This window comes from Podarcis raffonei, chromosome 13, assembly GCF_027172205.1.
Source record: "Podarcis raffonei isolate rPodRaf1 chromosome 13, rPodRaf1.pri, whole genome shotgun sequence".
Lineage (NCBI taxonomy): Eukaryota > Metazoa > Chordata > Lepidosauria > Squamata > Lacertidae > Podarcis > Podarcis raffonei.
The window spans coordinates 1,111,656-1,126,852 of record NC_070614.1 but is presented as its reverse complement, the minus strand read 5'-3'; the positions used below and the strand labels follow the sequence as shown (position 1 = coordinate 1,126,852).

The window sequence follows — 15,197 nt, the reverse complement described above, 5'->3', positions numbered from 1 at the left end:
TATTATTATTAACACAATGCACCCTTCTGCTGAGTTCCCAGAGACAACCTTACCAGCCGCTTTGTCATCATTGGGTTTAATGCATCGAATGTAGGAAGGTTCTTTCGACATGAGGATGTCTATCAAACTAGCCAGGCTATTTTTGAACTGAGTTGCCACCTGAGCAAATAGAAAGGACTCATTCAAAACAGTTACACAGAATGTTACCTAGGAAGTACAGTTGCAAGGACAAATCATAAAAATGTAAAAATAAAAGTGTCCCCCTCCAATTAATACAGGATTGCTGGTGGGACTGTGAGTTCTGGGGACATCCTTCCATCTGTGGTGGGAATGCCCTCAGGTTTCATTATAGTGGTACTTCGGGTTACATATGCTTCAGGTTACAGACTCTGCTAACCCAGAAATAATACCTCGGGTTAAGAACTTTGCTTCAGGATGAGAACAGAAATCGTGCTTCGGCGACGCAGCAGCAGCGGGAGGCCCCATTAGCTAAAGTGGTGCTTCAGGTTAAGAACAGTTTCAGGTTAAGAACAGACCTCCGGAACAAATTAAGTTCTTAAGCCGAGGTACCACTATATTTTGATCTCAAGCATATGAAGAAATATCTTAAACCACGTGCCCTGGCTTCCCCACAACTGTCGTCTCTCCACATATTCCGAAACAACATGAAAGCTTGTCTCCCAAAAGAGCTTTTGACGTGGATGTTAGATGCTGCTGGCATTTCAAAAGCTCAGCAATTAAACCCCCCCCCGGGGGGGGATCTACATTTGTCCTTGTGGTATAAGAACTTAGGGACTCAGGCTACTGTAGGAAAAAATTACACATAAGCTGCGTGCCTCCAGGGAGGTGGAAGATCCAGAGCACTTTCATGTCATCTGGCTGGATTTTATTTCCTGTGCTTCAGACTCAAATGCCCCCGCATTCACCATCCATGCCACCTTGGGAAATACGGATGTCTCAGTTTATATTGGTATGTCTTTCCCTTAGTATTTATTGTTTGCTTGCATTGCATATGGCACTGCACTTTTCAGTTGTTAGCAAAGGCAATAAAGGTTTTTTTTTAATTAAGGCCCCCCACCACCACCACTTTCCACAAAACTGTTGAAGTTTCAAGCTACGTCACTTGAAGCTTGCATCAAACTCAGGCCTGACATCTAGGCCCACATGTATGGGATAAACCAGGGGTCGGAAACATTTTTGGGGCATGGGCCGGTTCGCGATCCTGCAGACACCATTTCCAGCGCTCCTTCCGACGCGGAAGACGCGTGCGCAGCTTCCCATTGGCTAGAGGAGCTTCCTGCAGCCAATGGGAAGCCTCCCAGCGTCACAGAAGGTGGTCCCCGCTCTGCTCCACGCCAGTTTAGTGCAGCACACAGGAGCCAACCGAGTGGGAGGTGGGGGGCCATGGGCGGGTTAAACAACCCCCATGGGCCACTTCCAGCCCATGGGCCTTAGGCTGCCTATGCCTGGGAAAAACTCACAGTCTCAGGCCTCCTTCGGTTGTCCAGCTCCGTCAGGTGGAAACATTCTCTGAGGATCCCATTTTTCGACCTGCACAGCACCTGGGATCAAATGAAAATAAAGCAAAGTCACTGGGAAGATCAGAGCACGGGGGGCCTATTCAAAATTTGCTGGGGGAGGGAAATGACGCAAAATTTCTAGACGTGCATGGGGCACAGGAAGCTGGAGAAAATACACCTCCTTTAAAAATCATGGACTTTTTTTGGGGGGGGCATGGAAAATTTGCAAATCCCAAGTCAGATCTTGCTGTTAAAACAAAACATAACCCAAGCTTTGACTTTAGAAAACAAGAGGATTCCCATCAGAACATCGTGGATTCTCCTTTCAAGTCGCCAGAATTATCACACATTGAGAGCCTCACACTATAAAACCTATCATTCCTCCTACTCCTGATGCTATGGTTGTGAGTGCCATTGTTTAGGCAGGCAAAACAGCAGCACCCAGCAGCTTGGGTGGAGGGAAATCCCTGAGGCTTGCAAATCTTTTTTTCAAAAGAAAGGCATGGGGGGGGGGCGAGAATCCCAAAACAGTCTCCAAAGAGGGCTGGGGTCTTCAGTGCCCACAGAATGCAGACTGGCTGGCTGTTGAGACTGGAGAGGAGGAGGAATGCAAGGACAGATTCGCAACAGGGGCTAACTTGGGGCTTCCAAGGGTCTCCTCGTTTCAAGTTTGCTTTTGGGCAATTTAAGATTGCTGGAGAGGAGAGAGGGGAGAGGGTCCACCACCAGCACTGCACTACACAGTAAATCTAGCTACCCTATAAGCAGGGGGGAGATCCGGGGGGGGGTCAGTAAAAAAAGACCAGGGACTCGGGGGCCCTGTCTCACCCCCAAACTCTCTCTACTTATCTCCAATCAGGTAGTTTTATCTGTTGTTGCCAGACCAGACATCAGACCCCTAAAACATCCTTTGTTTTACATGAAATAATTTGTGTATTATTTATGTACTGGGTTTGTGTATTTAAATATCCAGTGGTACCTCAGTTTTTGAACGTAATCCATTCCAGAAGACCGTTGAAGTTCCAAAATGTTCGAAAACTGAACATTTACTTCCAGAAGCACTTACTTCCGTAAAACTCAATACGGAAGACGCATGGCACGTTCAACTTCCGAGACGTTAAAAAACCGAGGTACCACTGTATATGTAAGAACATGTGCCCATGTTGCTATTTAAATTAGCCATTCATGTCTCATAAATAAGACAGGATAGAAGCCCAAACAAATTAACAGAATTAAAAGATGTGTTTACCTCTTTAAGGTTCCGGTACAGCAAGTCATTATTTTTCTCCAAGAATCCTGGAATTGGGGTGGGGTGGGGAAATCAAAGTGAATTAAAACACAAAAAATAATAGAATCATAGTGGCTAGGAGCCATTGATAGCTGTCTTCTCTGTGAAGCAAATCCCAAACTGATGCCCACCCCACATCTTGTGGGACTGAACACCTCCTTTCTTCACTCCAGCAGCCCAAGAGAGTTACTGGAAATTTAGCCCGAGGATTAAACGTTGTGTGCTAGATGTAGCTAGATAATGTCAGAACATCAGAAGAGCCTCCTGATCAGGCCAGCGGGGCCCCTCTAGCCCAGCATCCTGTTCTCACAGGGGCCACTCAGATGGCTGTGGGAAACCAGCAAGCAGCGTTTGGCAGCAACACTGCCTCTGACCAGGGGAGCCATATCTGTGGGGCTGTGGGGGCTGAGCTCCCCCAAAAATTTTCCATGAGGGGGCCAGGCCCCCTCAATATTGTGCAGCCCACATAACAGAAGGCAGCCCAATGGGGCCTGCTACGCCCTCCAAAAAGCCCAGCGGGGCCTGCTGTGGCTGCAATGGGATCCGTCTGGCACCCACAATGTTGGGCAGAACCCGGCATGCCTGGCTCTGAATGTGGAGGCAGAGAATAGTTATTGTAGCTAGAAGCCATCCAAAACCTCCTGCTCCAAATTCGCCCAACGCTTTTTGAAAGCCACCCAAGTTGGTGGCCATCCCTGTCTCTTGTGGGAGGGAGTTTCATAGTTTAACTACGTGTTACGTGAAGAAGTACTTCTTTTTACATGTCCTGAATCTTCCAACATTCCGTTTCATGGGATGTCACTAGGGATTAGTTCCGACACTCTTTAACCTGGTCTGGTCTTAGTGTGTCTGGTCTGGTGCCACCGCCAACGTGGCGCCTCCAAGCCAGCAGAGGCGGGACTCTTGCTTTCTCACCGACAGTGCAATAGGTCACCTCTCCGGCATAGTGAAGAAGGCGGAAGGCCACCCAGTCAATGGATTTCCGCGTCTTCTGGTCAGCAAGCTTCCGCCTGGAGACAGAAAGAGAAGAGGTCAAAACCTTTCCGTTCCGGGGGGCAGCGCATTTGCACCTCCCTCAGGGTCAAAGAGAAGAGCCAGGGGGGCTGGTAGGGCTGGGGGGTGCTCTGAACGAAGAAGGGCTCTCCAAGGAAGGGAAGGGCATGTGGGAAGCAGGTCTCCTCTGGGGGAGGTTACGGAGCGTAGGTGCATACGTCACGAAGTGGGCATGGTCTCCTACTTTCTCCTCCAACTTTTCCAGAAAGCTCAGGTCTGTCGCTTCTCCGGGCCGCAGGCATTCTTCATCCTGACACAGGAAGGAATATGAGAAGTCTTGCCTATTCTTCAGCTAGCCCAAACTGGATTTCTTCGGGGGGGGCACATTCTCCCCATACATTTAAATCACCATGACACCACTCCAAACAGTCAGGGGTTCCCCCAAAGGATTCTGGGAGCTGGGGTTTGGAAGGGGGCTCAGAGCTGACCTCTATTCCCCTCAGGTCCCGTTCCCCAGGGTGCAAAATCCCACAAGCCACAAGTGCTTCTGAGAAGGACAGATTGAAATGCCTCCCTGGGCCACTGCCAAGTCTGATGAAGTTTCCACTAATGAGAGTCCTGGCCTCAGGTTGCCCATCTATAAATCATTTGGCTCCATTTCTCTGTCAGCAGGCAAGGAGGCATGCGAAAAGTTATCCATTCTTGAATAACTCCTTTTATCCCTGAAAACCCACCACTTTGGTGGTTTCCTGGGGGTGAGAGTACAAGTCCTTCGTCCATGGAGAAGGAGGAAGAGGAGGAGGAGCAGGAGAATGACTAACGCCCAGCATTGGAGGCAGTTGCGCTCCTGAAGCCTGGAAGATGCAGGAAATGCCCTTGAGGGCTCTTTCCTCATGCTCTGCCAACTGAGCTAACATGACTAGAAAGAAGATGTAGATCCCAGGCAGTCAGACATCCCTGGGGTGTTGACACCACCAAACTAAAACCTGGCTGAAATTGATTTAACTGCTGCACCCGACTCAGAAAGAAACTTTGGGGCTGTAGTTTTGGAAGGGTGTGTGACTAATTCTCCGTTAGAAACTCCCTAGCCATTCCCAGTATACTTTTGGCAGGAAGCCATGACTTTTAAACATTTCAAACTTTTAAACATGAATCTTCTCTCTTACCAGTATGGAAATGATCCCCTTGTGTTTCTCTTCCACGAGGTCACATATGATCTTGTTGTTGAAGTATGGGATTGGCTCCCACTGGAATGAGAAGCAAAAACAGAGACTCAAGAGGGCTTCCTGCAAAATTAAAAAGTCACACCTGATGCACATAACTTTTCCATCAGCAAAAGCATCTCTGAGATCCAGGTGTGTGGGGACAGGCTATTTTGGGGACAGGAGTCCTTGGGACAATCTGAGGCTGAAAAACTGAGGTGAGATTTGGACAGAGAATTCAAAAAGGGAATTAAACTCCCTCTGGGCTGGAGAAGATTAACAAGGGGTGAGCTGCAGCAAAATGTTGCCGTATGAGGCACTCCTGTTTGGGTTTCCAAGCGCTTCATTCCATGTTACCCCCTCCCACCTCGTTTTCCACATACACCCCGCTAAAGCCCCCTTACCTTGGCATTCCATGGCCACAGTGGGCACCCTCAAACCTCATTAGTTGCTTCGGGGGGGGGGGTGCCGCCTACCTTGAGGATTTTCTTTTCTGCTTCTGCAAACCTTGAGAGTCTCCCAAAACCAATGCCCCCCATCTCCATGCCCTATTTGGGCTATGCAAGGATTGGCAGAAACAGGAGCAACAGGCTCTTCAGAAAAGTAAAGTGGGGTCTCTGCTTGTGATGTGTGCATCCCACTTCCCCCTCTGGCAGACACATTCAGCAGGTTTGGATATTGCTTGGAAAACTGGCAACGCCTGTTTTGGCTGTTTGGGGTATGGGGGACCTGTGTCCCGACCAATTTCCAGCAATGGTAGGGAGCTGAAATCCTCCAACATCTGGAAGCCAGTGATGGACAGATCATGAATGACCAGATCATCTAAGTCAACTTCACCTGTGTTTATTTGAAATTTCATTCAATCCACATGTACTTAAATACGTGTTTTATCTTAAGGAAGGATCTGACGGCAGACCAGGAAGGCAATAAGGAATCTTTTTTTTTGGGGGGGGGGTTGCGGCCTTTACCTCAATGCCCTCCAGTTCATACTCCTCCTGCTCAGCCTTCAGGGTCATCTCTATCAGCAGTTGCTGTAGCTTCTCATTGCAGTAGTTGATACAGAATTGCTCAAAACTTGAGAGGAAATTCCAAGTGCAGAAAAGTCATTTGAAAAATATGGGCATTTAATTCTCAAACAGGAGCTAACGAGGGTAAACCCGTTTCTGCACTGCAGCTGCTTTAAGACTGCTGGGTGGGGGGTGGGGTCTCATAGGACTGACAACTCTTCCAATCCTCCCCCCACCCCACCTGCCATGTCAGGGACAAGGAGTCCAATGTCAGAGAATCCAAGAACTGTAGAGCTGGAAGGGACCCCAAGGGTCATCTTGTCCAACCCCCTGAAAGGCAGGAATCACAGCTAGAGAGTTCACGACAGATGGCCACCCAACCTCTCTTTAAGAACCTCCAACAAAGGGCAGTCCACCACCACTGATATGCAAGATTTCCATGTACAGGGATTTTAAATTTACCGTATTTTTCGCACTATAGGACGCACTTTTCCCCCTCCAAAAATGAAGGGGAAATGTGTGTGCGTCCTATGGTGCGAATGCAGGCTTTCGCTGAAGCCTGGAGAGCGAGAGGGGTCGGTGCGCACCGACCCCTCTAGCTCTCCAGGCTTCAGGAGAGCCCCACCGCCAGCCCCACAAGCTCGGGGGAGAGCGGGGAGGCGGAACGCCGCCATCCCGCTGTCCCCCGACTTGGCTAGAAGGCTGGCGGGGGGTGGGGGGGAGAAGCTGGCTCCTCCCCGTCGCCAGCCCCGCAAACTCGGGAGACAGCGGGAGAGGCGCAGCGCGCCATCCCGCTGTCCCCCGACTTGGCTAGAAGGCTGGCGGGGGGAGAAGCCTGCTCCTCCCCATCGCCAGCCCTGCAAACTCGGGGGACAGCGGGAGAGGCACAGCACGCCCTTCCCGCTGTCCCCCGACTTGGCTAGAAGGCTGGCGACGGGGAGAAGCCGGCTCCTCCCCGTCGCCAGCCCTGCAAACTCGGGGGACAGCGGGAGAGGCGCAGCGCGCCCTTCCCGCTGTCCCCCGACTTGGCTAGAAGGCTGGCGACGGGGAGAAGCCGGCTCCTCCCCGTCGCCAGCCCTGCAAACTCGGGGGACAGCGGGAGAGGCGCAGCGCGCCCTTCCCGCTGTCCCCCGACTTGGCTAGAAGGCTGGCGACGGGGAGAAGCCGGCTCCTCCCCGTCACCAGCCCCGCAAACTCGGGAGACAGCGGGAGAGGCGCAGCGCGCCCTTCCCGCTGTCCCCCGACTTGGCTAGAAGGCTGGCGGGGGGGGGAGAAGCCGGCTCCTCCCCGTCGCCAGCCCTGCAAACTCGGGAGATAGCGGGAGAGGCGCAGCGCGCCCTTCCTGCTGTCCCCCGACTTGGCTAGAAGGCTGGCGGGGGGGAGAAGCCGGCTCCTCCCCGTCGCCAGCCCCGCAAACTCGGGAGATAGTGGGAGAGGCGCAGCGCGCCATCCCGCTGTCTCCCGACATGGTTTGGAGGCTGGCGGAGGGCTTCCTCCTCCCCCAGCCCCGCAAGCTCCCAGAGCGATGCCAAAGCTGCGCGCAGCTTCGGCATGGCTCTGGGTCCCGTTCTGGGGGAGGGGGAAGCTCAGGCTTCCCCCGCCCCAGCCCCGCGCCTGGCGGGGGGGGGGATAAATTTTCCCCCCTTTATTTCCCCCCCCCCAAATCTAGGTGCGTCCTATGGACCGGTGCGTCCAATCGTGCGAAAAATACGGTATTTCATTTTTACTTTTTCACCAAGGGCCCTTAAGGAAAGCCACCCTGAGCAACTGGAAGAGCTTGCAAAAGATGTTCTCCTCCTTTAGGTCTCAATACTCATAAGTCAGCTTTTTTTGTAAATGCTATGACCAGAAGCACATGGGGACCAGCCCAAAGTTTCCAGGCAGACCCACATAAAGCACATTGCACTAATCAAGCCTGGAAGTGACCAGAGCAAGAGTAACTTACCTGTTTGTCTCAAAAACCTCAAAGCCATAAATATCAAGCAGCCCAATCACAGTTTTCCTGGTGAGATCCTGCCAAGCAAAGCAAACAACAACAACAACTTAGGGGGATTAAATCCAAAACATCATTTTCAGTTACTTGGTTTCCATTTGTCAAATTTTCTCTATATATTTTTAAGCCTACAGGGAGCAGTCCTCCTCACCCTCCACGGATCTTCTGAGTCCATTATGGGCAGGTAGTATACCTAAACACTTTGGGCCTTTGCTTAAAAACATATAAATGACTTCCTTTGACATTCCAGATTACTGTTTCTACATATTACCTCATTTTGTAATATGCAGATAGGCGGGGTATAAATAAATAAATTATTATTATTATGTCCCTGGTTGCATCAATTTTCTTATTCTCTTTATCAACAGGTAGTACTGGGACTATGTTCAGAGTATATTTTTGTTATATATGTTGTGTTTACTATTATGTATTTCTTATTTGTCTAAGAAAATTTCTATAAAAATCAATTTATAATAAAGAATAAGTTATGAGAATATTGGCTTATTGAGCACTATGATCCAGAGTTATAAAACTCAGTTACAACTCTGGATTACAGTGCTCAGTAATTTTGATATTTGTAGATATATTTTTGTGTTAGTGTATGTTTCAGAGCTTTTATCTTTTTATTGTGAGTTGCTCAAAGAGGGATTTTTTGTAATAAGTTAAGTGGCCTATAGATGGATAAATAAGTAAATAAAAGGACTTTCCCTATCTGGTTGCCCCTTTATCCATTGTTTAAGGGGGAAAGGTGGGCTATGCAGAAGAATACACTCTGTTCTGGCCAGGCCTCCCTTCCCAAGTCAGCACAGGACGCAGAGAGGGGGATGTGGCCCGTCTCTCACAGACTGGCTCCAAGGAGAAACAGTTATCTTGGAACGACTGCCGGATTGCCAACTGCAAACATGGTTTTAAAAAAATGTTTCAAAGGGTCACGTTGTATTAGCTACAACAAGAGACTCACCTTGTTTGCTAAAGAGCTGTTGATTTTGTTGACCAGCCAAGTAAATGTCCGCCCATAAATGGCCTTTGCCACTGCATCTCGAGCGTAAAAGGCCAGGTCAACATCCAGTGGACTTAAAACCTTTGAGGAGGAAGAGCACAATGGGGGGGTCACCTAGTGAATTGGCTACTTCAGTTCTTTGCAAGCAAATCAGGAAAAGCTTGTTAGCATACCTCTTCAAACCGGGCTTCAATTTTTCTGTGAGTTAGGGCCTCTTGCAGAATTGATAAGTGGACCCCCAAAAGCTAGAAAGAAAGAGAGGGGGGAAATGGACCTTAAATTTCAAAGTCTAGCAGTGCCTTTCATTAGGAGCAACCAAGATTTTGTACAAGCTTTAGAGTTCTCCATAATTCTTTTCAGGTGAGACAGGAAATGCTCCTTGGACCTGGATCTGCCACCTGAGGCCACTGCTTCTCTCCAGCCTCCATTTCTCTTTTCTTTTCCCCAGGTGGTGGGGGCAGAGGAGGAGGAGGCAGGGGGGCAGCTGGGAATTCTGCCTGCAAAATGTCCTGGGCCAATTCTGCTCAGTATCATCTGAAGATGGAGAATGCAGACTGTATCAGGCTATACCTAGGTAGGATTCTGGGATGAAGCAACAATGGCTGCTCCATTTTTGAAAACACAAAATCTGGTTGTGTTACCCAAATCTGTCTTGATGCCTCAAGTGAAACACAGTTAAGCAGAGAACACAAATACAGACTCTGATGTTTTCCTTACATAAGTGAAGGCAGAGATTTAATTATGGTGGTGTACATGGTAAGGGGACGTGGGTGGCGCTGTGGGTTAAACCACAGAGCCTAGGGCTTGCTGATCAGAAGGTCGGCGGTTCGAATCCCTGCGACGGGGTGAGCTCCCGTTGCTTGGTCCCTGCTCCTGCCAACCTAGCAGTTCGAAAGCATGAAGTGCAAGTAGATAAATAGGTACTGCTCTGGCAGGAAGGTAAACGGCGTTTCTGTGTGCTGCTCTGGTTCACCAGAAGCTGTTTAGTCATGCTGGTCACATGACCCGGAAGCTGCACGCCAGCTCCCTCGGCCAGTAAAGTGAGATGAGCGTTGCAACCCCAGAGTCGGTCACAACTGGACCTAATGGTCAGGGGTCCCCTTTACCTTTACCTTTTTACATGGTAAGGGCAATCAACTGAAGCCAAATGGCAAGTACCACCTAGCAGTTGGAGGGGACGCAACTCCTGAAATGCAAATGCCATGTTGAAGTGACAGAAAAACATTCTTCTGGTAGTATGTTTTTGCTGCTTCCTAAATTACCAGGCAGCTGGCAAGGGCAGAAAAGGAGGTTCAATGCAGGTGAGCCTACCAGAGATCTCCCTGTGGGTTCCTTCACCATCTGAAGTGGATTAAAGCTGGATTAAATGGGGGAGGAATACAGAATGGCATTTTGATGATTTGGCATCATGTGGATGCAAATGAATAGCAAGAACCTACGAGGGACTCCACTGGAAGCTGCTGCTCCCACCTGCCACCCCCACCAGGCAGGTACCTTTGAGATCCACTTGATCTGGGAGCCAGTAGTGATGATGGCATGGCCATTGCTATCCTCCTCAAACTGGATGTTTCCCAGATGCAGGACACTGGCAATTACTCCAAAGAGGTTCTGCGGACAAAAAGAGTCGGGTGAGCACAAGAAAGGGTGACCAGCAAAAGAACAAACTACGCATGGCTGGTAGAACCCTTGCAGACCAACTGCCTCTTCAGAGGCTGAAGGGGGTATTACTCCAGTCTGCACATACTAGATAACCTCAGAAACGGCATTTCGCTTCCGATTTATGCTCTGCACCTGCCATGCTGCAGAACACCACCTTCACAGCAGCAAAACAGAAGAGCCCTCCTGGATCAGGCCAATGCCCTGCCCGGTCCAGCCCCCTGCTCTCTCAGAGCAACGTGCTCTTGCTCCTACTTGGTTGCATTGCTGTTGATCGGTGTCCACTCTCTTTCAGCCTGCCTTCTTACTTTGTTTCTTACATGATGTGGGTGCACGCCCACTTTTCCTAGTGTGTCTGATAGGTTTGATAGGGAAATTTGGATCAGCTCCTATAGGTTTCTATATGTATATATAGGTATATGGTTTCCTATAGGTATATGGTTTCTTCAACAGTGCATTTTTAAAACTGGAGAGTAAGTTCCTTTAAGTGGCCTCCATCTGGAGTTCTTAGTCCCTTCTTCTAATTCAGAGGTCCCTTCACGCAAATGTTGGCCCACTGCCCTTGCTCAGAGTTCCTTAGTCACCACTTCCAACCTTCCAACCACAGTTTGATTCTTCCTTCCTCACTTGCTCTTTGATTTGTGCATGAACTTCATTTAGAGTTCTGTTCATTTGGGGACAGAATCCTAGAATGGAAGAGTTGGAAGGGACTCGTCTGCCATCTGCTAATGCTTTTCACAAGAGACTGAACTGTGTTGCTCAGGCTCCCTCCCGTGACAGATAACTTTTCAACTTCATGACCTCGTTGCTGTGAGCCCCACCGTACTCCCTGCCCGTTTCTTCTTTGCTAAAGTGTTCAGAACCATTGGATGGTCCGCCAGGCATGTTTCAGCCTCCTGCTTCATCCCCCGTTTGTTCCAGGTCAACTGGTACTTTAATGCCCATAAATGTTTTGTTTCATTAGTTATTTAGTTTTTCAGGGACAAAGACCTCAGGGCTACGCAGCCATCTTGCTCATGAGCAAGCCATATCCAACTTAGAAGTGTGAGGAGCGGAATCTCATTTTACATGCAGGGGAAGTAGCATGGCTTCCTGGCTCCGGTAGAAAGTCCCTGGCTTAGTGCTCAGCATCACCCGGGAGAGACCCTGCCCAAAACCCTGAAGAGCAGCTGCCAGTTTGCAGGCACTAGTGAGCTCAGCTGGCCGGTGGTCTGTTGCCCTGCAAGGCAGCTCCCTATGCTCCACTCAGCTCTTGACCAAAAAAAACTTGCTGGCTTCTACAGGGATTCCAGTTTCCTTCCATCACTAAGCAGGGGCCCACTTCCAAGCAACGCCCCCTTCACCTGCCCCCCCCTTGTCTGTACCTCAAGGTCTCTCGCTTTGAAGTCAATGACAGTGAAAGCTTTGTGCACCGTCCTCCAGTCGCTCCTGTCGTTGATGGAAGACACTTTGGCACAGTGCCCCTGTTGTGGGGAGAGGGGGTGGCATGAGAAACCTCTGCACAGGCAAAGCACATGGCGGAGTCTGGGGCTGACGTGGGTGAGGCTGGGGGTTTAACCCCACACAGAGACACAAGGGCCGAGCCACCCTAACCTTTGGCCCAGCTCTTTCAAGGCACAGGTCTGCGCCTGGAAGCTCAGTGTCCAGTGCTCTTTATTTCACCCTTAAACTTTCCCCATGAAAAGCCATTCTTTAAAACTGGAGCACAACAAACGGCAATTTGGGTTTTCCAGGGAAAGCCACTTGCTCCAATTCAGCATTAAAGGGCAGGTTTTCACAGGGAAAGCTCTGGAGAAAAAAAGGGGGGGAAGCGCTCGAATACTGAGCTTTCAAGCACCTGGAAAGCGTGGAGGAAAGGCAAGTGTAGAAAAGCCAAAAGCTTACGGGGTGAGGATAAAAAGAGGGTGGGGAGCACCTTCCAAGTGCCTTCCTGAGCTCTTTGGAGGAAAGGCTAGATACAAAGACCACACATGCATACAGTACATTTGGTTGCCTTCCATTTGGCAGCTTGGAGATACAGTCCGGCTAGAGCATAGGAAGAGCCCGGCTGCTGGACTGGCCAGGAGGCCAGCTGAGTCCCGGCTCCTCTTTCACACAGTGGGTGACCAGAGGCAAAACATGAGAGCAATGCAGCCCACACTAATGCAGGTATGAGAACAAAACGCAGGTGGTGCACATTTTAAGGAGTGCCCACTTATTTCGCACATCCTCAAACAAGATGCAGACCAAAATACAAATATCTTTGGAAAACCACGCTTTTCTAAATTTTGTGGTGCAGAGAATAATGAGCATATTAGGGCTATGTGAGCATAAGGATACATATTTTAGTGATAGCAATGTAGAACAAATAATTTTATTCCAGGAAATTGCTTGCAAAAATGTGTAATAAGGAGATTCACACTAAAATTCTGACAAAAAAATTAACGTGTTTTTTTTAACAGTGAGGCAGAAGTTTTGATAAACTGAATTTAAGAATGGAAAAATGGGGAAACCAAAGCTGATAGACTCATCCACCCTTAATTCTGTCTGTGTTGATGCTCAGTTGTATTTTTGTTCTTATTTTAAAAATTGAGCATTCCCCTGAAGCAGCAGAATAACAGTTTACAATAGAATGGGAATATTCCTTTCTCCCTTTTCTAAATCAATGCCCACTGCTTGAGGTCCTTGGGGTCCTCTTTCCTGAAGCAAATGCCGAGTTTGTGCTGAGTGGCACACACAGCCTGACCTACTGCAAGTACTTGCCAAACAGCGGGGCATGGAATAACTTTTATTGCACTCTGAGAAATAGATGAGTGGCTGCCATGAGCTCAAAGCACCTAACCAAAGGAGGATTTCTGGTGTGCTTCTGGGAGAAGCAAGGACCAAAACAATAATTTGCACAGTCCCATCCTCTCTCCTGCTGGGTACCTGACACCTTCCTGCATCACCTGGTGTGCGTGTGACTGAGACACTGGATCATTTCCTTTGCAGAGTGCAAAAAGATTTACCCATCCACAGTAGGGACTGTGGGCCTGTTTTCGCTCTGTCTACCAAAGACACTGTTCTGGGTTTGGTCCCTCCCAAATCAGGAAGCCTGCTCAGATCAGCAACTCTTGCAGAACCCACAGCGGGTTGGTGTGCTCCTCTGATGGCTGGGAATCAAAGCCTTTTGGGGTTCAAAAGAGTAAGGTGTGCCTCTGTTATTGGGTTGAAACTGCATGTTTCAGTAGTTACCGGAGAAAGCTGGGCATGTTAAGAAGGGGGCACACAAAGAGCCCCCCACAACCTGAATTAGGTACATGTACTTCTGAGGGTTGCGTTCCAGGCCGAGGTCATGGAGCAAATCCTCTTCCCCGCCTTCCAGCAACTGGTAGAAGATGTGGAAGTTCCGTTCCCCAGGATTTTGGTAGACAACACGGGACTTCTCTATCAGGTAGCTGAGGATATGCCCACCAACAGGAGCTCCCTGGGAAGAAAAGAACAAAAAAACAAAAGGAAAGAGAGAGAATGTGATAACAAATGAAGAGCCAATGGAGACCATCTGGTCCAGCATCCTGTTCTCACAAGTGGGCAACCTAAAGTGGAGGCAGAGCATAGAAAGAGCTTCTCCACACGTACCTTTTGCCTGGCTCTTTCCAGGCACAGGTGCACACTTAAAAGCTCTGTGTCTGAGCATAAATTTCAGAGGGTCTACTGAGTAAAACCTAGACGATGACTATCCCCTGTGTAGAGTTCTGGTTCCACTGCACCTCACAAATGGACAGAGAAATGAAGAAGGGATGGCTGAATTGTCTCAAGTCACATGGAAGCATCTCATGGCACTAAGAAGGCAGAGAGTCACCTTCACTTGAGCAAACAGTCAACCCTGATGTGAGCCAGTGTGGTGGAGTATCTGGCTTGGCAGGGGGAGATCCAAGTTCAAATCCCTGCTGAGCCATGAAGCTCTCTGGGAAATGCTAGGTCAGTCACTCTGTCAGCCAACAGTGTCAGCGTGAGGATAAAATGTGGGAGGAGAAGAACGACATTCGGTTTCTTCAGGGGGAGTGGCGCATAAGTGGCTCTTATAGCAGACCACTGCAAATCTCCCCATTCCAAGTGAAAGAAAGAAAGAAAGATGCTTTACCTTAAAGTCAAACTGGATGTCCATGTACTTTCCAAACCTGCTTGAATTATCATTCCGTAAAGTTTTTGCATTTCCAAAAGCCTACAGATTAGCACAAACAAAAAAGGAGCAAGGAGGTCTTTTGGTGTTCCCCTCCCCTCTCTTCCTCCTCGCCTTGTTCAGTCCTTGAGTTGTTCTTGTTAGTTGCGCTGATCATTCAGTGCCACCCACATCACCCCTTCCCCTTTTCTCCCCCCCCCTTGCATTCCAGCATTTCCCCACTCTTTTTCAAAATTTCATTTATTTATTAAAGCTTTTCTATCCCACTCCTCATTGCAAACAATTTCAGACAGGGTTCCAGATTAAAAATACAATGCCTCATCATGAAGCAACCACACGAAAGACAGAAAGATGAATAAATTGCAACCAGGGCACTCATCACACCTCAACTGTCCTT

General features: G+C 49.0%; 1 protein-coding gene across 9 annotated transcripts in view; it reads right to left on the bottom strand.

Annotated features, from left to right (window-relative positions):
* The window catches only part of MYO1H (myosin IH), a 72,720-nt gene that overhangs the window by 24,618 nt on the left and 32,905 nt on the right, over positions 1-15,197 (bottom strand). For 8 of the 9 annotated variants that reach the window (XM_053363300.1, XM_053363302.1, XM_053363305.1 and 5 more), the window contains exons 5-18: positions 14,762-14,842; positions 13,925-14,104; positions 12,024-12,122; positions 10,498-10,611; positions 9,177-9,248; positions 8,965-9,084; positions 7,956-8,023; positions 5,972-6,077; positions 4,968-5,048; positions 4,020-4,111; positions 3,724-3,818; positions 2,770-2,816; positions 1,482-1,562; positions 54-159 (exon numbers count right to left, since the gene is read on the bottom strand). In XM_053363300.1, coding sequence (XP_053219275.1) covers positions 54-159; positions 1,482-1,562; positions 2,770-2,816; positions 3,724-3,818; positions 4,020-4,111; positions 4,968-5,048; positions 5,972-6,077; positions 7,956-8,023; positions 8,965-9,084; positions 9,177-9,248; positions 10,498-10,611; positions 12,024-12,122; positions 13,925-14,104; positions 14,762-14,842 — 1,342 coding nt within the window. The remainder of the gene's footprint in view (positions 1-53; positions 160-1,481; positions 1,563-2,769; positions 2,817-3,723; positions 3,819-4,019; positions 4,112-4,967; positions 5,049-5,971; positions 6,078-7,955; positions 8,024-8,964; positions 9,085-9,176; positions 9,249-10,497; positions 10,612-12,023; positions 12,123-13,924; positions 14,105-14,761; positions 14,843-15,197) is intronic. The other variant, XM_053363303.1, reaches the window with a different exon arrangement.